Source organism: Globicephala melas, chromosome 18, assembly GCF_963455315.2.
Source record: "Globicephala melas chromosome 18, mGloMel1.2, whole genome shotgun sequence".
In the NCBI taxonomy this organism is placed as follows: domain Eukaryota; kingdom Metazoa; phylum Chordata; class Mammalia; order Artiodactyla; family Delphinidae; genus Globicephala; species Globicephala melas.
Genome location: NC_083331.1, coordinates 5,544,122 through 5,566,112, shown reverse-complemented (window position 1 = coordinate 5,566,112; position 21,991 = coordinate 5,544,122). Strand labels below are relative to the sequence as shown.

The 21,991-nt window shown below is 44.7% G+C and overlaps 1 protein-coding gene across 1 annotated transcript in view; it reads left to right on the top strand.

Moving 5' to 3' along the window:
• The window catches only part of FLT1 (fms related receptor tyrosine kinase 1), a 173,145-nt gene that overhangs the window by 110,167 nt on the left and 40,987 nt on the right, over positions 1 to 21,991 (top strand). Inside the window, exon 15 of the mRNA XM_030882597.2 lies at positions 12,062 to 12,193. Within this exon, the coding sequence (XP_030738457.1) occupies positions 12,062 to 12,193 (132 nt within the window). The remainder of the gene's footprint in view (positions 1 to 12,061; positions 12,194 to 21,991) is intronic.

Genomic DNA, 21,991 nt, shown 5'->3' with positions numbered 1-21,991 from the left:
TCAAGTTCCGCCGTATTTAGGTCTTACATGTACATACATAGCATCGTATCACATCCTAATGCTTTGCCCGAAGAAAACTACTTGGATGCCTTTTCCAGCCTATTATGCTCATCCCCATTCAGCCCAGAAAAGCCTCCCGAAAGCTGTCAGCCACAGCAGGACCCAGCTGAGGGATCACACATAAGCCGGCACAGACTCGTTCATATAAACAACAAGGTCCCCGGCAAGTCGTTTACGTTTGGTTGGGTGCCTTTTTAGAAGCCCTCTTGAATGTTCAAATGAAAAATTTAGAACATAAGAAATGGGAGAGAACTTGTACATGTGGGCATCACTTTAGAAAAATCCTCTCCCTTTTTAAAAAAAATTGTGGCAAAATACGCCTAAAATTTACCATTTTACCCATTAAAAGTGCACAATTCAGTGACAGTCAGTATTTTAACAATGTTCTGCAACCATCACCAGTATCTAGTTTCAGAACTTTTGCATCACCTCAAACGGAAACCTCATACCGCTTAAGGCTCTTCCCTTCTGACTGTGAATTAACCTCCTTTTGACCTTTTCTGTGACCTCTTGTGACACATGGAACTGTACTTTGAGCATGGCCACGATCAGCAGTTTGTTTTGTCTGAAGAGCAGTCGATGTTTGAGAGACCAGTAGCAGAGAAAAAGGAAGGGAGATGCAAGAAAAAGAAGAGAGAAATAAAGATGGATGGGGACGGGGGAGGGGGAGGGCAGACTCCCCCAGGAGTCTTCCCAGAGACCAGCAGGGGCTGTGCCCTGTCCAAAGTCACTAACTCCAAAACTAAGAGCCGTGGTCTGGGCTCTTGGAGTGGAAGCGGGTCTCCATCCCCAATCCACAATTTCCTGCTTACACTGAAGCCTGGGTGACTAAAGAAAGAAAACTCAGACACTACCTGGATACGTTTTCTCCTCCATCTCTTGGCAAAATAATGAGATGAGGTTTTTCTATCTCACAAGTTCAGCATTTGCATGGAAACCCCTCCTCCCCCCAAGGACAAACTTGAAACAGCTTAACCAGGATCTAAAGTGACACATAGCAACGCAGCTGGGGTCACCACTCTGCCCAGTTCAATTAAGGAAAATACGCCAACAAATACGTTCTCAGATAAGCTAATCTGTGAACTCAGCCCATCACTTGCATGACTAAATCGCTGCTGAAAAAGTTAAATCAAGTAAATTCATTCCTCCTCCACCCACATTCAATCAAAACTTGATTTTTGCATAATCTGCTACTAAGATCCCTCTCCCTCTCTCCCGCTCTCTCCCGCTCTCTCTTGCTCTCTCCCTCTCGCTCCCTCTCGCCAGTCTCCTGAAGGAATAGGTTTTGGTTTGTCCTTTTATTGCTTTAACCCACAACTGTAAATTGCTGTGAAGCGTAGATCTGCTTTTCTTCAAAAATATTTTGTCATTCTATACGTAGTCAATATTATAAAGTTTTGCGAATATATAAGTATTTGGATCCACAGAGCTTTTCAACTTTCATTCAGTGGCTCTTCGTTGATGGTAAAGAGGCCTACAATTTCATTATTAAAACTACTGTTATTTATTTTAATAAGTAATACACGAGTACATTTTCATTTTAAAAGCTCACAGAGTACCAAAATAGAATAAGCTATAAAAATTTCCCTTATGGGGAATGGACACATAACTGTTTCATGTGTATTTCATCAAAGATTTTTCCATTTTTTACCTACATATGTGTATATATGCAAATGTGGGACACAGATATATGTGAGGCAAATGATAGATGGGGTTCGTTCATTCATTCAACAGCTGTTCACTGAGAGCCAGCTTTGTGCCAGGAATATACCAGGTGCTGGAAACTAAACAGGGACCTTGAATTTCCATCCTAATGGAAAAGTACAGGTAATAAATTTAACAGACAAAACTGTAAGCCTATGGCATACAATCAGATAGTACTAACTACTGTGATGAACAAAATAAGATAATGGATTACAGTAGGGCTATATGGGAAAGCCAGCATCTCTAAGATAAGTTTGAGTTGAGCACATACTCTGTGGGGTTTTTTTTTCCCTATTTATTTATTTATTTATTTGTGGTACGAGGGCCTCTCACTGTTGTGGCCTCTCCCGTTGCGGAGCACAGGCTCCGGACGTGCAGGCTCAGCGGCCATGGCTCACGGGCCCAGCCGCTCCGCGGCATGTGGGATCTTCCCCGACCGGGGCACGAACCTGTGTCCCCTGCATCGGCAGGCGGACTCCCAACCACTGCGCCACCAGGGAAGCCCACACTCCACGTTTTGTTTTATGACTTGGCTTTTATCACAATATATCCTGGAGCTCTTTCTATGGCTGTACATATTGTCTGCCTCATTTTTTTAAGCAGGCATACTCTATAACATAGTATGTGTTCCCACAATTTATTTAGCTATTCTCCTAACGATGGAAAAATACCTTCTTGACTTTAACCTCTTCTGCGGTGCCGTATTATTTCCTGCCTTAAAATGGTCATAGAAACGCTACTTCACTATTCACAGAAAGGCCACTTTAGGTGAATGGCTGTATCCTGCAGTACAAATTCATCCAACCTCATGGAAGGGGCTATGGCCAATCTGAACATACCACAAGAATTTATTGGGGCGGGGATGAGTGCATGTGTGTATATTACGTGTGTGCACACACACACACGTGTTTATAACTTATAGACATAAATAGTGAATAGCTAAGGTTTTATAGCTAATAACCGTAGAGTTAGCACCACTTGACATGTTTTTTAAGTGCCCAAATCATCTTGAACTACTTCATTGGAACAATAGTAAAGTTCACAGTGAAAGGGCAAAAACACGCTTTTCACTTTTCAGTGTTTAGAAATACATGTGTTTTCGGCATAGTTTCAAGGTGCTCACTTCAACCACAACCCCTTCAATTCAACTGGTTTACAATTTCCTAAGAGCGTTTAGAAACTGTTCTGTTATCGTAACCCACTTTGGGAAGTTAAACTAGTAAAGCAATAGACATTATCTCAAATGAAAGAACCTTTGTTTATGGCTTTTCCCTTATTCAGTGATTGCATGGAGAGGAATATTATACAGCTTTTTCATCACTGTCCTTAATCTCATTCTTTTCTAAGAGCTTCTCTTCTTTCTCTTTTTCAAGGCTATAGAGCAAACAGCCTCACCACAGATCACATCGCCCATCACATCCCCATATGTTTTAAACATCTCACAACTCTCTTCCAACTTAGCACATTATTATAAGGCTGCTTTTCACCATGTCTCAGATTATTCCATACTTTACCAACTTTCTTTTTTCTTACATCTGTAAAGGCTTTGCCACAAGGCTTGATCTTAGAGTGAAATTCTCAATAAAGAAGGAAGAAGCTGCGTTGTGACCATTTGAAAACATAGGACTCATTCCTCTTTTTAGTGCTATTTGATGAGCCCATCATTCTTCACTTCCGAATTTTGTCAGCCTTTTAAATTTACTAAGCTTGGATTTCTCTTCCCCAGACATAGTTTTCCAACCTCCAAAGTTTGACTGGATATGTACTATCTCCTTTGTGTTGTTTGCGGGAAATCAATCAGACATCCTATCGCTAGTTTTCTTGGGTCACCTTTAACCATCCTGAATCTATATTTTCGCTCTTCGGATCCTTAATTCAGATTCAGCTCTCAGCTACTGAATTCCTTTAAGAACTGCCAATCTAAAGGTATGATTACTTACTGTGTACCTAGAACTGTATACATCATCATCATAGCTACCATTTATTGAAAACTTATCATATGCCAACTTCAAAGCATTTATCATTTAGTTGGTGAGCCAAGACTATCATAACAAAAATTACTTTTTTTTTCCTAAACGTAACATTCATTCCCTACCATGAGCCAGACATTTTGGTATATTCTAAAGAAAAGGGAAATGAGGAAAACTTAAGTCCTTACCTTTGAAAAACTTACACATAATAGGTACAAAGTCGATTCAAAAATATGCAACATGAAGGGCATAAAATTCCATCAGATACAAATTAGCACCTCTCACTGAGGTAATCAAGGGAGGCTTCAGGGAGGAAATGTCATTTGAGTTGGACTTTGATGGGTGAAGAAGAGTTTTGATCATGATAAATTGTAAGTTTCCATAGGAATTGTCATGATTTTTGTGGTTGGAAATTATTTAGGTGATCCTTCTGGAAGGAAGCAGGCCTACAATTAAATTACCTCAGCAACACAAAGCAGAGCGTCACGTTTATGAGTTCTACTTGTTCTAATAACTGACACCCAAAGGGGAAAGATGAAATTCAGATAAAGTGACTCTTCAAAGAACCCAATACGATATGGGGATATACGTATATGTATAGCTGATTCACTTTGTTATACAGCAGAAACTAACACACCATTGTAAAGCAATTATACTCCAATAAAGATGTTTAAAAAAAAAAGAACCCAATGCCATTCTGCATAATAACAAAAATTACAACGTTATCAAGGAATAAATATAACTGAAGAACAACATATTTAAACAGAAAATCCTAAAGCTATCCAATGACATAAAAGATGACCTAAGTAATGCAAAGATATTTGGTATTCTTAGATGGGAATATTTATTATCAAGTTGAACCATGTTTGAGCCATTTTATAGGTCAAAATACTGACAATTTCATGTTTCGACCTAAAAATAAATAGGACAATTTCCCCCAAATTATTACATAAATTCAGTGGAATTCCCATCAACATTCCAACAGTGCTTTTTACAGAATTTGACAAGCTAAACCTGAAATCCATATTGAAGTGTAAAGGTCCAAGACACTTTTGAAAAAGGGATCAATCATCTCATACCAAATATCAGGATGTGTTATCAAGCAATCATAACTTAAGTTAATCATGGTTTAACTCATGTGGGACAGATAAATAGGTCATTGTGAACAAATAGCGAGCCTAAAAACAGAACCACAAATATATGGACCCTGAGTATCTGACAGAGCTGCCACCAAAACTCAGTGGGAGAAGAACAGATTATTCCATAAGTGAAGCTGGCATAATTGGCTATTTATACAGTAAAAGTTAGATTCTTTTTTTTTTTTTTTTTGTGGTATGCGGGCCCGTCACTGTTGTGGCCTATCCCGTTGCGGAGCACAGGCTCCGGACGCGCAGGCTCAGCGGCCATGGCTCACGGGCCCAGCCGCTCCGCGGCATGTGGGATCCTCGCGGACCGGGGCACAAACCTGTGTCCTTTGCATCGGCAGGCGGACTCTCAACCACTGCGCCACCAGGGAAGCCCTAAAAGTTAGATTCTTACCTCACACGATAAACATACCCTTCTCCAAAAGAAAATCTAGATGTATTAAACACCTAAGTGAGAAAAGGCAAAATTCTTTAATCAGATTTTTTGGGGAAGAAAGTATATAAGGGGAATGAATAGTTTATGATATCAGAATAGGACATATTTCTTTAACAAGTAACAAAAAGCACAAAGGATAATAGAAAGATTGATAAATTTGACTGCATTAAGATTCTAAAATCTTTTGTATTAAAAATTCACCATAGGGGCTTCCCTGGTGGCGCAGTGGTTGAGAGTCCGCCTGCCGATGCAGGGGACACGGGTTCGTGCCCCGGTCCGGGAAGATCCCACATGCCGCGGAGCGGCTGGGCCCGTGAGCCATGGCCGCTGGGCCTGCGCGTCCGGAGCCTGTGCTCCGCAACGGGAGAGGCCACAACAGTGAGAGGCCCGCGTACAGAAAAAAAAAAAAAAAAAATCACCATAAACAAAGTTTCAAAGACGGTTCATAAATGGGGAAGACTTGTAACATATTTAACAAGGGCTCAGGATCCAAAACATATAAAGAACCCTAAAATCATTGAGAACAAAACAAATAGGCTAATAGGAAAATGTGCAAAGGACACAGAACAGGCAATTCACAGGAAAAGAAGCCTGAATGGCCAACCAAAATGGAAAAAGATGTTCCACCTACTAGTAATCAGGGATGTCACTTCACACCCAAAATTTTGCCATCAGTTAAAACACCTGATAACACCAAATACTGGTGAGTAATGGGAAAGGGGAGCCCTTACTCATTGCTGGTTAAAGTGTAAATTGGTATATTTTGGAAGACAATTTTGTAATACTTGGTAGAGTTCAAAATGGGTATATCCTATAAGCCAGTACAAGGAGATATTGCATAACAAGGGACACAGAGCTGTATCAGATGTGCATTGTGGCCTTCTTTGTAACATCAAAAAAAAGTGGAAACTACCTAACTACCGTATAGGAGAGAAGTGGATTAAAAAAAAAAAATCTGTGGCTTTTTAATATAGTGGAATATTACATGTCAGTGAAGTGAACTCCATCTACAGGTATCAACAAGGATAAATATTAAAACACTGTTGAATAGTGTTTTAATATTTATTTTTTAAAAAATCCAAGTTAAAAAAGGATATGTACCATGACACAATTTATTTGGAATTTTAAAACCCACAAAACAATATTATATATTCTGTAGAGATACGCATCCATCAATATGTAGACAAAGTACAAAAACATGAGAATGAGGTGCACCAACTTTAGGATAGTGGTAGCTTTGGAGAGAGGGAGGAGAAGGGGGAAAGTATCTATAAATTTTTGCAGCAACGTGGATGGACCTAGAGATTGTCATACTGAGTGAAGTCAGTCAGACAGACAAACATCATATGATATCGCTTATGAGGAATCTAAAAAAAATGGTACAAACGAACTTATTTACAAAACAGTAAGAGTCACAGATGTAGAAAACAAACTTATGGTTACCAACGGGGAAAGGGGGGAGGGATAAATTGGGAGACTGGGATTGACATAGACACACTAGTATGTAGAAAATAGATAACTAATAAGAAGCTACTGTGTAGCACAGGGAACTCTACGCAATACTCTGTAATGACCTATATGGGAAAAGAATCTTCAAAAGAGTGGATGTATGTATAACTGAATCATTTTGCCGTACAGCAGAAACTAACACAACACTGTAAATCAACTATACTCCAATAAAAATTTTAAAATTAAATTAACACTTCAAAAAAAAGAGGGGTCTAAAGCAAATATGGCAAAATGCTGACATCTGGCTCTCTTATTGGTGAGCCACATGGGTTATATTTTTTCTGCACTCTTAAAATCTTTGAAATTACAATGAAAAAATTCAAAACTAAAAAGAGAGCCCTCCTTAATAGGTGAGCTCCACTGGTAGACCAGAGCCTGTATCATAGTGAACAGGTTGCATCAAGGTAGCAACAGGTTAAGGCATTAAAGAAACTAGGGGACGGACTTCCCTGATGGTCCAGTAGTTAAGACTTCACCTTCCAATGCAGGGGATGTGGGTTTGATCTCTGGTCGGGGAGTTAAGATCCCACGTGCCTCCCGGCCAAAAAACCAAAACATAAAACAGAAGCGATATTGTAACAAATTCAATAAAGACTTAAAAAAAAAAAAAAGAACTATAGTTGTCTCCCCAAGTTTAAGTATGGGCAGAAGATTTGATGAATGGGGAAAAATAATAAGGGGATTAACTGGCCTGTTTATGTGAGAAGGGAAATAAGTAGCGAGAGTAGAGAATGAGAGAAGCGTGACGAGGTTTCTCAGGGGTCTGATGATGACGTATCCAGGTCTGTGCCTTTGTTGCTGTGCAGAGTGAGGCCAAGTCAGAAAGAAGAGCTGTGCTTGTTGATTTTGGACACTTTCTCACCCCATCTCTCCTCCACGTGATGGGAAGAGGGAACTGAGCCAGATGATGTCAGCTCATCAGCGTCCCTGGCACCATCCTCTCACCTCTGCAATTACACATCTGTCTCCTTGGGTGAAATCCAAGTCCTCTGACTTTATTTGATCATGCACGTTAGCCTTAATTTGGGATCTGAGTGATAGAAACTTGGTTGAGGCTCAGGTCAGCTGCAGTGGAGACCACTGTGGGTAGCCAGATCGCTGCTCTTCCAAACGTTCAGTGCCCCGATCACCCACTCTCCAGCCACACTTTCACTTTCTGGGAGCGCCACTTACACCATATCTTGCACTTTTCAAAGCTTTCACTGAAATTATTTTTGTTGATCCTCATAGCAATACCGTGAAAGAGATAAAGCAGGGGTTTTTTGTTTGTTTTACAGATGGGGAAACCGCCCCACAGGGATTAAATGATCTAGCCAAGGTTACAGGGCAGAGCTCTCATGTTTTTTCCAGAACCATCCTGGACTCATCTCTGTCTATTCCTGGATCCAATAAAGCACCGATTTCTGTGGCTTGTTTCTACAAAGTGTCTGTTTCCATCTCTCCCCCCTCCACTTCCTTTCCCACCATCCACACTTAGAGCCTCATCACTCCTTGCCTGAATTACCACTGCTGAGCTGGACTTCCAGATACCACTTTTTCCTCATTCCAGTCCATCCTGCATTCTCCTTCTAGACTAAACTTCCTTAAACATTGCTCTCATTAGGTCATTTCCCTCAAAAATCTTTGTGATCCTCTCTTTCCTTCTCCATTGAATGGAAACTCCTCAGCCAGGATTTCAAAGCTCTCCTTAATCTGAACTCACCTTTTCCAGTCAACTACTCAAAACAGGTGCTTTGAAAATAAAAATGGCTACGAAACACATGAAAGAATGTTCCGAAAAGATACAAATTAAGACAACCATCATTTTACTCTATCAAATCAACAAAGTTTTGTGTTTTCTATTTTTTAGATGCTACTGGGAGGAAAGTGATGAAGTAGTCTCTTATCCTCTGCTGGTAGAAGCTTTGACTGGTGTTATCTTTTTGGAGGGCAGTGTGATTATATGAATCAAGAGCTTTTGACCTAATAGATCTGTTTCTGGAAATCTCTCCTAAGGAAATAATCTGAAATTCAGAAAAATCTTTATGCTTAAAGATGTCATTGCACTATTATTTATAGTTATGAGAATTAGATATAACCTAACACCAAGCATTAGGGTACATGCATATGATGACTATATTCAAAGCATGTAAGGACATGGGGAATAACTTATGCTATGATATTGGGGGGCTGGGGTCAGTATTTAAATTTGTATAAGCATTAGGAGAAATCTTACCAACATTTCACTACTGGACTTGTTTCCTCTCTCCCAGCACACTATTTCACACCTTCTTCTCTCGCTTCAAACCTCCAAAATCACCTCCTCCTCAGTTTCAACAGATAAGTACCTCGTTTATTAAGAAAATGTATCACCAAATTGTCCAGTCTATGTCCCTTTGCGCTCTGCCATTCTTCCTGTTAGACTCCTATCCAAGGCCAGTTCAGCCACTGAGTTCCATCCCCTCTCACTTCTTAAGAATCCACTCCTGGTACTGTTCCTTCTGTTCGTTCTCTCTCTCTCTCTCTCTCTCTCTCCCCCCCCCACCTCAGATTATTCCTATCAGCACGTAAACATGCTGTAAAGTTTCACATTTCTAAAACGAATTCATTCCTTGACCTCGTGCTCGTCTCCAGCTACCCTCCCGACAGTAACCCCCTAACCACCTCTCCTCCATCACCTCCTGTCTCTAAGTGACAGTCATCATGCTTCTGTTCCCAGATGTCACTGAAACGGCTCATTGCCAAACACAGTGGTCTGTGATCTCCCTTCTTCGTAGTCTCACAGCTGCACCGAACGCAGCTCGTCGCTCTTCTCCATCATGAGCTCTCTCCTTGGTTCTAGGAATCACGCTCTCCTGGTTTTCTTGCAACCTCCCGGGCTACTCCTCCTCAATCCCTGCTGCTTCCTCTTTCTCTGATTTCCCGGGGCTCAGCCTTCAGGCCAGCTGTCATCTCTCTCCGGACTCACTTCCCATGAGCTTTGTTTCTATTCCCCTGGCTTTCCATGCCTCCCGAATGTTGAGTCCCTGCAGCCAGCTCTAACCCCGACCTCCTCCCTGGGCCCCCAATGAAACCTCACGAAACAGAACAGAACTCTTGATTTTTCTCCCTCAAACCTGCTCCCCACCCCAGGAAAGGTACCACCACCCTCCCAGCTGTTCAAACTATCAACCCTGAAGCCAGACTTTTATTTCTCTTTTTCATGTACCACATGCTAACCCGTAAGCAAACCTTCAAAAACTTCCCCAGCGCCACCAATCCCTACCACTTCCAACAAACACAGTCACCCCTGGACAAAGCCACTGTATCTTTCCCTAAACAAGCTCCTTCCTGCCCCACGGGCTTTATATTTTTACTCCCTGTGCCTAGAATGCCCTTTTCCAGGTCCTCACCTGCTCACCCCTGCCCACCTCCCGGGTCTCTGCTCAAAACATCACATGCTCAGAGCCTCCTCACAACACCCCATCTAAGGTAGCTTCTTCACCTTCCTTAACGTGTGACCTCCTTAACCAGGTCTATTTCCCTCACAAACGTTATGGCTACTTGAAGTGACATTCTTTACTGGTACTTCTCCCAAACTCTAATTTAAGCCCTTTGCAGCCAAGGACTCATTTGCCTTGCTATTACCGTATCTCCAGCATCTAGACTAGTGTCCAGTACACGGTGGCCCTCAAAAATAGTCATTATGTCAATGAACAAGCTGTGTAAAAAAGGCCACTTTAAAAAGACTGAAGGAGAACTGACCGGGGGTGAGATTGTAGGTTTGTCTGTCTTTTCAGATTTTCTTTATGCTCTCAAGTTTTCTATATCAGATACAGTTTTCATAATCAGGAGAATACAAACTATTTCAACGAACAAAATACAGCCTCTGGTCTGGTCGGGTTCAATTTATCCCGGAACAAGCACTTGGTGCGTGTTCATTTCAGGGTCTTGCCTTTTCTCAGTGGCCCCCCTTCTCCCATCACCTCTGATAACCTGACCTCAACTCAAGGCCCATATACTCCATGACGCCTTCCCTGAGTGGCCTATTCTTATTGAGCTCCTCCCCGGCCACACTTTACATTTGATTGGGTCCGCTGTGCTACATGTATGTATTCTCACGCATCAAACATTTTCTGTTTGCTGGTGTGTGTGTGTGTGTGTCGAGGGGTGGGTGGGGAGGGAGAGAGAGAGAGAGGGAGAGAGAGAGAGAGACAGAGAGAGAGAGAGAGAGGGAGGAAGGGAGGGAGAGGGAGGAAGGGAGGGAGAGGGTGGGGAGAGAGAGAGAGAGAGGGAGAGGGTGGGGGGGGAGAGGGAGAGAGAGAGAGAGAGAGAGAGAGAGAATGTATGTATGTATGTATGTACGTATGTATGTATGTATGTTGTGTTTGGTATGAGTTGATTTTCCCTCCTCGACAGACACGGTGTCTTAGCCTGCCCCTCCCTACCCCCCCAAGTCTCTGCCACAGGCTAAAGTACAGTCAGTGCTCAAATACAAGGGGCAGTACTTGCTATTGAAGCGACTGGGTCTGGAAGCTCCTTCCCTCGCACCGGCTCCACAGTAATACTTACACCTGCATTTACTGAGCACCTACTACGTGCTGGGCAGTTGCTATTCGTTTTCCCATTGATTGAGTAGGAACTGCTTTCACTGTCATTGTAAGACTGAGGAAACTGAAACAGACAGGTGAAGTAACTGGCCTAAAGTGACAGAGCTGTGCTGGGGAGGCCTCGATTAAAGCCCAGCCCAAGCTCTTTACCACTGTGACCAACGAAATGGGATTGGCTTTGACCACTGAGCCACGAATGTGCTTTCCATCAAACTGCACGCTCTCGGTTGAGTCCCTTAACCTCCCCAAACTTCAGTGTCCACGTTTGAAAGGTGGAGACGATAACCCCTTACAGGGTGGTTGTCGAGCTAGGAATGGGGTGTCGGTCGTGCCTGACACACGGCGGGCATTGAGGAAATGGTAGTTATTATTATTATTAGATATGCTACCTCCTTGATATGTGCTCTTTCAAGTTGGGGGCGGTAGCCCCATCTCATTTCTTTCTGGCCTGGGTCAGATCTGCGTCTCCCAAGTAGGGGCTCAGAGCTATAGAAGGTACTACGAAAAAGCCTGGAGGAGAGAAAACAAATACGCAGCCCTGGCCCAGGTGAACCAGAGCCTGTACTTCCTCGTCTGGAGGCATAATGATAGGAAGAGGGTTGCGTTACAGAAGTGGCTGTTTTGTTTTGTCATCCAGGCTCACTCATCTAAACATCTCTCGCTCCCCAGGAATTATTTTAGGACCAGGAAGCAGCACGCTGTTTATTGAAAGAGTCACGGAAGAGGATGAAGGTGTCTATCACTGCAAAGCCACCAACCAGAAGGGGTCCGCGGAGAGTTCGGCATACCTCGCCGTACAAGGTAAACAACTGCTCCAGAGAGCGCGAGAAGCTGCTCAGACACCCATTTCCCCGTTCGTTGAACTTTCCACCTCCCAGCGTCCCACTGCCCCTCCAGTCTGTTCCTTTCCCTGACCTCCTTTTCCCCTCCCCGTCCCGCTGGGAAGGCCTGGCTGGTCCCCCTCCCGGCGAGGCTGAAGGGGAGGACACAGGCCACCGTCGGAACACAGTCTCTGTGGGGGGACAGTAGTTCCTGGAAGACAGGAGAGCCAGCTGCTGCCAGAGCCATGACACTGACGCACAGAGAATGACCAGAGTGGCCACACCTGTGAGAAAGAACTCCAAGAAAGCAGAAGATGGGTGTAGAGAGAAAAACACCCACACACTGGAAATTATCCATTCTTTTTCCAGTTCCCACCAGTTACACATAGGCTGGCTCTTCCCGCCGTTTTCGTAAACTGGTTTTTTAACACGAAGTAGGCTGCAAAATACTCAGAGAAGCAACACGTGATAAACAGACCACGTGGAAGAAAACTATTCCAAGGGCCTCCTCGACAGTTTTGTTGAGCAGCAAAACCTAAAGGGACCTAATCCGACCGTGGACTCTGGCCATGTGGCTTCCATTTAGAACAGAGATTAGACCTCAATTTCAATTCTCCAAAGCCAGAAATCATCCCAGAAAACATAACATTTATAGCACCGTAAAGTCTTCGAATTGGCGCCTCTCAGATGTGTACACATCTATGGCTCGCTGAGGTTTTACATGAAGAGATGGAATTTCTTCAGTAGCCTGTTTGCAAATGTTCCCCAGTAGACTTCAGAATATGTAAGAATTTCTGAAGGAAATCTTGCGGCGGTTCGTGGTTACCATCATCCTCACCCCAGCACACTCGGTCCTGCACACGCTTCTCCTCCAGCCTCAGCTCTCATCCGCTCACACGCCCCAGGCCCCCCACCTGGACTAAACCGGAACACACCGCACTCCCCCTGGTCCTCTGCCCTTTACACGTCGTTTTCCCTTTGTCTGAACAGCCTTCCTTCCCAACTTGTTCTCCCCCAGACAATCCTACTCCCACCTTTTACTTTTTTTATCTTTTTTCCTGAAGTACAGTTAATTTACATTGTGGTAGTTTTAAGTGTGCAGCAAAGTGATTCAGTTATACATTATACATATTCTTTTTCAGATTCTTTTCCATTATAGGTTATTACAAGATATTGAGTAGAGTTCCCTGTGCTCTACAGCAGGTCCTTGCTGTTTACCTGTTTTATATATAGTAATCCTACTCATCTTTTAAAATTCACTTTCGCTCTTGGGTCACTTTCTCTACACCTCATCTCTCGTGTCTCACCACCATGCCCCCTGAACCCCGTGCTCCCACAGCACTTGACATGGACCTTGAATACAATGCTCATCATCGCGCATTATTCTCTCTCCTGGTGCAGAGACTCGAGAAATGTTCGTTGGATTAATCTCTTTAGAAACCCACCAGTGAATGTCTGAAAAGAGAAACACATCACTATATTGTTGAGGGCATTCGAGAGAAGCCAAATTAAATTAAGTCAACCACTTATATATCTGCCCAGGACGCTGCAGGATATGGACGTGCAAGTCACGATCCCTAACCTCTCTGTGCTTTGAAAACCTAGTTGGAAGGCGATTAAGGGGAACATGAAACCGTTAGAACCAGATCAATGAACATTTTGAGCTCCTCCTGTGGGTAACACAGAAACCCTAGTTTGTATAGAACAGACTGCACAGTGCCGCTGATAAAGGCTAAAGGACTTCCTAGAGGCCAGAAACGATATGGCGAGTGACTTGACCTCTGAAGGAGGCCTTGCGGGATGTTGGATTGGCCAAGTGGATGGGGCAGGAAAGAAGACAGCGAGTTAAGTGGCAGCGCGGGACCTCCCACACTGATAGCTCCCTTGGCAATGACAGAATCTCAACAATTCTAACCATTTCCTATTGGCTGGTCCATGGAATTTTCTGAGGAATTGGTACTTTTGTTTTTAAATTTATCTCACTGAAGTATAGTTGATTTACGATGTTGTGTTAATCCTACCGTACAGCAAAGTGGTTCAGTTATACGTATACATTCTTTTTCATATTCTTGTCCATTTTGCTTTCTCACAGGATATTGAATATAGTTCCCTGTGCTATGCAGTAGGACCTTGTTGATTATCCATCCTCTATATAATAGTTTGCATCTGCTGATCCCAAACGCCCAATCCCTCCCTCCCCGACCCCGAGGAATTGGTACTTTGGATTCATGATCTTTTTCCTCACGGGGCATTAATCTTCAATATCACTTAGAGAAACGGTCTAATCTGCAAGGTAGCTGCAGACACTATATATATGACTCCTTCTTTTCACCCATTATTGCCTCCAACAGCCCTGTTTTGAGTTCTTGTGTCTGCTTTTTATAGTTTTTCTGCCGTCTCCTCCTTTGCTCTCTTTTGTAACTCTTTCTCTGCTCTCAGAGTGATGGCGGTATCCAGCCTCTCTGCTGAAAAACTGTGGTTAGCTGAGAAATTACCTGATCAGCCATCATCAAGCCACACATGAAATATCTGTACCTATTTCTAAGAGAAGCATAAACAAACGAAGGCATATCCTAATACGGTAATGATAAAACAGTGCGAGGAAATGAGGATGTTTAGTCTAAAAATGAGTCCACTTGGGGAGGACAGGATTGTTTTCTTCAAATATTTAAAGAGCTTTCAGACAGAGGAGATGTTGGCCTCATTCTTTGACTCACCAGAAAAGATAACCAGAACCAAGGAAGGGAGATGGTGGTAAAATGTCAAAGAGGCAGGTTTCAGCTCCACATAAAGGTATAATTTTGAATAGGAGGAATTTCTGAAAGTTGACAGCATGTGCGTCTTGTGAATGAGATGCAGTATCTTGAACAGAAGTACTCTGGGCTCATTGAATAAAAATTTCATCCTTGGACGCTGTTCAGAACGGTTAAAGGCAGTACCTGCCTAGTGATCTCATCACTGAAATGAGACTCTTGCTTCTGGAGTCTAAATCATTTATTCTTCTCACTCTGGTGGCTGTGAATTAGGTGAATCAAGCTTTAGACTTGGGCTTCCCTGGTGGTGCAGTGGTTAAGGATCCGCCTGCCAATGCCGGGGACACGGGTTCAAGCCCTGGTCTGGGAAGATCCCACATGCCACGGAGCAACTAAGCCCGTGCGCCACAACTACTGAGCCTGCGCTCTAGAGCCCGTGCTCCACAACTACTGAGCCTGCGCTCTAGAGCCCGTGCTCCACAACTACCGAAGCCCGCGCGCCTAGAGCCCGTGCTCCACAAGCACGGCAATGAGAAGCCCGCACACCACAACGAAGAGTAGCGCCCGCGCACCACAACTAGAGAGAGCTAGCGCGCAGCAACGAAGACCCTGCACAGACAAAAATAAATAAATAAATTTATAGAAAAAAGTGAAAAAGCTTTAGACTTGATTTCCTCATATATGCAGTATAGACCCTCCACACTGACCTATCTTGTCAGGTTGAGTTTAGGAAGTGAAACCAGGGAAATAAGTTGTGTCTGTGGCTATGTTTAACATATTTAAAGAGGTTCACAAATTAGCCAGGAAGGAAACTGTCTGCTCTTTTTATTTCCTTTGAAAAAGGATTCTTATACTCATAGATAAAACAATGTGTTATTTTTGTATCTGAAAAGGATGAGCGGACTGGGGAATCAAAGTGGCTTCTTTAAATAATCACAGGTCTTGTTTGGTTTGGACTGCTCAGGAGCTCACGTGGAGTGCTCAGAGGGGAAGTTCTAATATTAAAAACAACAGCAACAAAACTGTAGCTAACCAAAATAATTTCTGAAATTAACATAGCACGCCATAGCCCGTGGAACTCCACGGGACTGTTACAGTGCAACGGGGGCACATTTTCATCCAAGGATTTAAAATAAACTATACTTTGCCATTATTAGTAATAACCACTATATGTGTGTGTGTGTATATATATATACACATATTCCTCTAACAGATTTAGGCTTTGCTATTGAAATAATAGCAGAGCATTATAATAGCATTTATAATCACACAGGAGAAAACAACTTGAAGAATAGTTACCATTTTGAACATTTTTTTGAGGAAGGCTGCTGGAGGCAGGGATCCTGGAAAGCACAGGGCTGCCTCAGGGCACTCTGAATACTTCGAATGGTACCACAGGTGTGATTTGTAAATTTTGTGCCACAATAATCGCACATTAACACGTTTCGGGAAAGGACTCGCATGGCAGGAAGGATACACTATGTTCTTTAACATCTTTAACAAAGTCCCAAGAGTAAAGGGTAAGAAAAGCTCAAAAGGAACTTGTCTTGGGTATCCAGCCTTTTTTCATCACGCTTGGCCAGCCTTGAGTTTGCATCTCTCCTTTCTGAGCCTCCTCTGACCTCTGACTGCCCCTACCTTAGCTCCTCTCTTCCTAAAGCCTGCGTGCCCCCACTTCTCTCCCCCTGGCTCTCCTGGCACTAGGGAGGATGTGATAAACTAATTGACACGAAGATGTTGGTGACTGATGTCACTCCTCTCATGGGTTGGCAGTTCAGAAGGGTTTCCCCAGGAGAGAACAGAGAGAGACCGACCTCTGAGCAGGCAGCTCACTAATTTCACATGGGAGGGCTGGGGGCGGGATGTGCATGCCTTTGTAATTAAACCCAAGCAATGACATAAAGCTGGCCTTGATCAAGAATGCAAAAAATGGTGATGGAATTCGATTACAACATCTTAATGCTTGTTGACCGTGTGGTCCACTGTTTTAAGCACATAACATGCATTAGTCTCCTTCAATCCAATGAGGGTTTTTTTTCCTCCTTACAAGTGAGAATCCGAGGCCCCGAGAGGGTTAGGACCCTGTCCAGGGTTACAGAGCTCGGAAGAGGCAGTGCTGAGAGAACTGGATCCCTGTTTAACCACTCTGCTCTCCTGCCTCTCAGCCTGGTGGGGAAGAGGCCCCACTCTGAAGCCAGGTGTGTCCCTGCTCGTGAGCCGTGCAACCTTGGACAAATGACTTCCCTCCTGGAGCCTCAGTTTGCTCATCTGCAAAATGGGTGCGAATAATGGCATACCAACCTTATAGGGTTGTTGCAAGGATTAACACATTGAACACCGTATCTGGCATATGATAAAAACTTCTTCCATATTAGCTAACACTATCATTTGTTAATATGATAAACCAAATTCCATTTCAACAAAACTTTCTGTATTATAGTTTTTCTAGACTTAGCCAGTAAGTCACACAAATGGTGTTCTGGACCACAAAATTCCTCTTTGACCTAAGGATTTAACCTCCTGTGATAAAAATGTATTACAGAACTGATAGGATAGCGATTTTAAGTATCTTTACTTAAAATTACTCTTGAAAGGTACTTCAGATTTAATCCGAATAGAGTATGCCTCCAATCACTGTCCTTAAGAAGAATTCCAAGTTGATGGCTGTACACAAATCTATGTAGATTCCTGTAAAGCTTCGTAAATAGTATGAAGGCCAATTTTAATGTCCAGTAAACCTTAGAGACTTACATAATAAGGTTAACTGGATTACTGGTTACTGGATTTTAAATCAAAGGAGGTAGCCCTGCTTGACTTGCTCACAGGGGAGGCCAGGTCTAGGTGCACTGATTTTCTTTTCATCCATATATATTTATTGAGACTTTCACTAGGCCAGTGCTCAAGACGCAAAATGAACAAGAAACACACCCTCCTCTCTGTGTCCTAATAGCTTCGTGGGCAGTAAACCCACATAAACAGTTACCTCAAATTAAAACAATGCCAGAACCAGAGAATAACTCCTAAGCCAGGCTGCAGCGTCAGGCCAGTTTCTCAGGGAAAGTAACGCAGTTGTTCGTAGAAAATGATCAGTACTTGGGTCAAAGTCTGATTCGTTTTAGAAAGAAAAGACAAATTGTGTTATATGAGATGTGTTTGGATGAAGAAAACGATCTTGCACTTGAAGTCCAGAAAGTAATAGAAGGGAAAAAAAGGAAAAGGCGGGCGTTGGGGGGAGGCCTTCAGAGTAACAGCTCACACTGGCTTTAACCATCTCCCCGTAAGGTGGGGTGCTCTTGTCACACATCTTAGGGAGGAGGAAGCTGGGGCACAGAGTCCTTGGCCTCAGACATAGCTGCTCGTAGGGTCACATAAAGACTTCCTTTTCTGCAGTTAAGGAAGGCCCTGGGGCCAGGGACCCTGGTCTTTTGCTTGGGGAGTTTCCCCAACTTCTTGGGAGGCACCGCCCAGTTATACTGCACGAGCTGAGCTGCCTGATTCTGTTGCCTGTTGACTCAAGCAGTCTGGTACCCCTCAGAGCCACATGTCAGGGCTGGTGTGCTGCTGCCACATCGCACAGCCCGGGCCCCATGCAGACAGAGCTGCCATCACTAGCAGAAAGGCCCAGGGCAGGACGGCAAGACACCGCCCAGCTGTACAGACTGTAGACAAGGGTTACCATCTTCAGAAATCAGCCCTTCCTCTGTCTGGCACCTGCCCTTCCTATCCCAGCAGGGATGGGATGAAGCCTGGGAGGGTAACTGACATGGAATGTTCTGGGCAGTGAGGTCAGCACCCTGAAATAAGAGGTACAAATACCTGACCTTTTCGAAACAGCCACCTTCTTGTCATTACCCCGTATAAAGATACCCTTGCAGGGCTTCCCTGGCGGCGCAGCGGTTGAGAGCCCGCCTGCCGATGCAGGGGACGCGGGTTCGTGCCCCGGTCTGGGAGGATCCCGCGTGCCGCAGAGCGGCTGGGCCCGTGAGCCATGGCCGCTGGGCCTGCGCGTCCGGAGCCTGTGCTCCGCAGCGGATGAGGCCACAACAGTGAGAGGCCCGCGTACCGCAAAAAAAAAAAAAAAAAAAGGATACCCTTGTACCATGTCCTGGTGCTGGTCTCTCACACACATCAGACGGGAGGGACGTCCCTGAGATCCAGTGCTAACTCCTAGTATTGTCAAATCCCACCCACGTTCCACGTTCCACCCACGTTCCTCCTTCGCGGGCCATCTGCAGCTGGGCTATTTCATGCACCGAGTTCACCAGCTGACACCAGCCAGGTGAAGTTGGGTTTAAGTCCGGCCAGCGTGTAGATGTCTGACCTCTGAAAACACATCCAAGAGCTGGATGGGAAGAGACGCTCTGATTTAAATTAATCTATAGCAGACTATCCTAATAGTTACTTTCCAAATAAAGATGGAGATCAAGTTATCAGACAAGATAGAGGTAGAGCCTAGATACTACATCTTACAGAATGAGTTTAGTTCTCAGTCAGCCGTAATAGAACATGAAATAGACCTTTCCCTTCTGATTAACGTTCATCTTGAAGATGTTTTTAATGAGATGATTCCTTAAATGCCTAAGTGCACACAAACACATTTGCTCCCACTGCAGGGAATTCTGCCAGAGTAAGGACCGTGGAATTACTTCGGGGGGTCAACTTCCTGCCCCGGGGAATGCAGTGGGAAAGTTCCCACAACGAGAGGGGGTCTCTCCCAGGGCATTCCGTGCAGGAGGCCTCTGCGGAGGCTTTATGCAGACAGAGCCGTGTCTTAAGATGCTCTCAGCATCTCCAGGAGCCCAAGGCCACTGTGCCCTGGAGTAGGTCCCAATCCGTTTTTCGGTTCCACGAAACGCATTTGCAGCATAAGCAAAGAAGTGTGCGCGTGCGTGCGTGCATGTGTGAATACAGCAAGGCAACGTTAAACCTCTTACTGCGGGGGAGGAAATCCAAACTCATAAACTTGCGCTTACGGTTTTCCCATCAAGAGGACGTACTGAGAGGAAAGGTGGTCATTGAAACTTCTCAGTCTCAGGAGATTCAGGGGAAAAGTGACGGCAAGATGCCACAGCAGCGAATGAATCCAAATTCATGCACTCACTCACTCACCCAGCACTTTCAGGATGCCTACCTGCTACGTGCTAGGCACTCTTCTCCACACCAGAGATGCAGCAGTGAACGAGAGGACCTCCGTTCCACTGCTTCACGCAGTAGAACACACCCGTCAGTTCATACCTGAACACCAGACCGTGAACTCCATTCCGTGCCCTTTCACTTACCACCGTACACCAGCACTCAGAGCAGAGCCTGGGACACAGGTGATGTTCCGTGTGTTTAGCAGATGAATATACGTGAAAGGGAATTTGGCCCGGAACCCTTTGAAAGCTTCGTGAAACTCTCTGGAGACAAAGCAAAGTATGATTTATCCGCTTATTCACCCAGTTCGGTGAGTGGGGATGGCAAGATGAATAAGGTGTGACCTCAGCCCTGGGAAGCCTACATCCCGGTAGAGAAAGGGCGAAGGCCAAAGCACAGAGGTGCAGAAGGGCTGGTCTATTTACGAAACTACAAGTATTTTGATGTAGAGCACGTGGGAGGGCAGCAGGAGATGAGGCTGAAGAAACAGGCAAGGTTGGGCAGAAAGGACCTAAGGGCTTGGGCTTTCTATCCTGACGGGGCTGAGGGCGGGCAGCAACGGTGGAATTTAAGGAGCCCCAGGATGGAATCCATGATTTGGCAAGATGACACGGGCTGGAGCGGAGGAGAGACTGGGGACTCAAGGCTGGTTAGGAAGCTGATGCGGTCATTCAGGGGGACTTAGGTGGTGATCACGCGGTAGGACAGGGCGTGACAATTTCATGAGCCATGGAAGCAGAATAAGCAGGACTTGGGGATGGGCTGAAAAGAGAGAAGAAGCCAGATTCCCCTCTAGCCGTGGTAAGGATAACGGCCACAGGAAGTGCAGGTATGTGGTGGCTGAACGGAGAAGAGGGAAGAGGGAAGCGGCCTCGGTTTTAGCTTGTGTATTTGCTACTGTTGAGGGCAGAGAACCTTCACTGGCTGCCCACAGCACTGAGTTGAAACCACAGGAATGCTCAGTTCTCTGTGGTCTGGTCCCGTCCCGCACCCTGCATTATACTCCGTCAGTGCCCTATTGTTTCCCAATTCTGGGCCTTCACACATACCCTTCCCTCTGCCTATAATGCCCTCCCCCTGCCTTCATCCCTGTAGGTCAGAATCCATTTCACATGTCACCTCTCCCAAAAGGCGTTAGAGTCCCTCATCTCCAAACTCTCTGTACCTAGTTTCTCTGTATTTGCCTTAAGTCTCCTGGTTAGGTTGTGAGTGAGCTCCTGGGGAGTGACAGTAGCTTTCCCTTATTCACCTTCCCATCTCCTTGCCTGGGGCAGGACTCAACACGTCTTCGTTGAGTTAAAACAAAGAGCCCACCAGATACAACTGTCATGCATGACATGGGGATATCCTTGCCCCTGTTCATCGGGCACGTGTGAGGATTCTGCACGAAGTATCATCAGCCACATCACCAGTTCTTTCTCTTCTTGTGGCCGGGCGGCGCGGCACGCAGGACCTTCGTTCCCCGACCAGGGATCGAATCCCCGCCCCGTGCAGTGGAAGCGCGGAGTCCTAACCACTGGACTGCCAGGGAAATCCCTCACCATTTCTAAAAGGAATACGTTTCACTTGATCTTGGCCTAACTTAATACTAAGACTCTGTCTCCTTTTAATGAAGTTCAAAGAAAGGAACATCACTTTAGAGTTCCTGGGAAAGTGTCCACTGGAATCAAGAAGCAGGGAACCACAGTTCTGGCCCACTGGAGCCTTCCTTTACAAATCCCAGAGATCATCCTCTCTGGAAGCTTCTCTTGGATACGTGGGGTCTTTTCTTTTTGGTCATGGAGAAACAGTGCTCGGCTTTGGGTCTGTGTGATTCTGGGAAATAAGGTGATTGGGAAGAACTGGCTCTAGCTGGTACCTCTGCTGAGCTTGGCCCTGTAGGCCGCCTG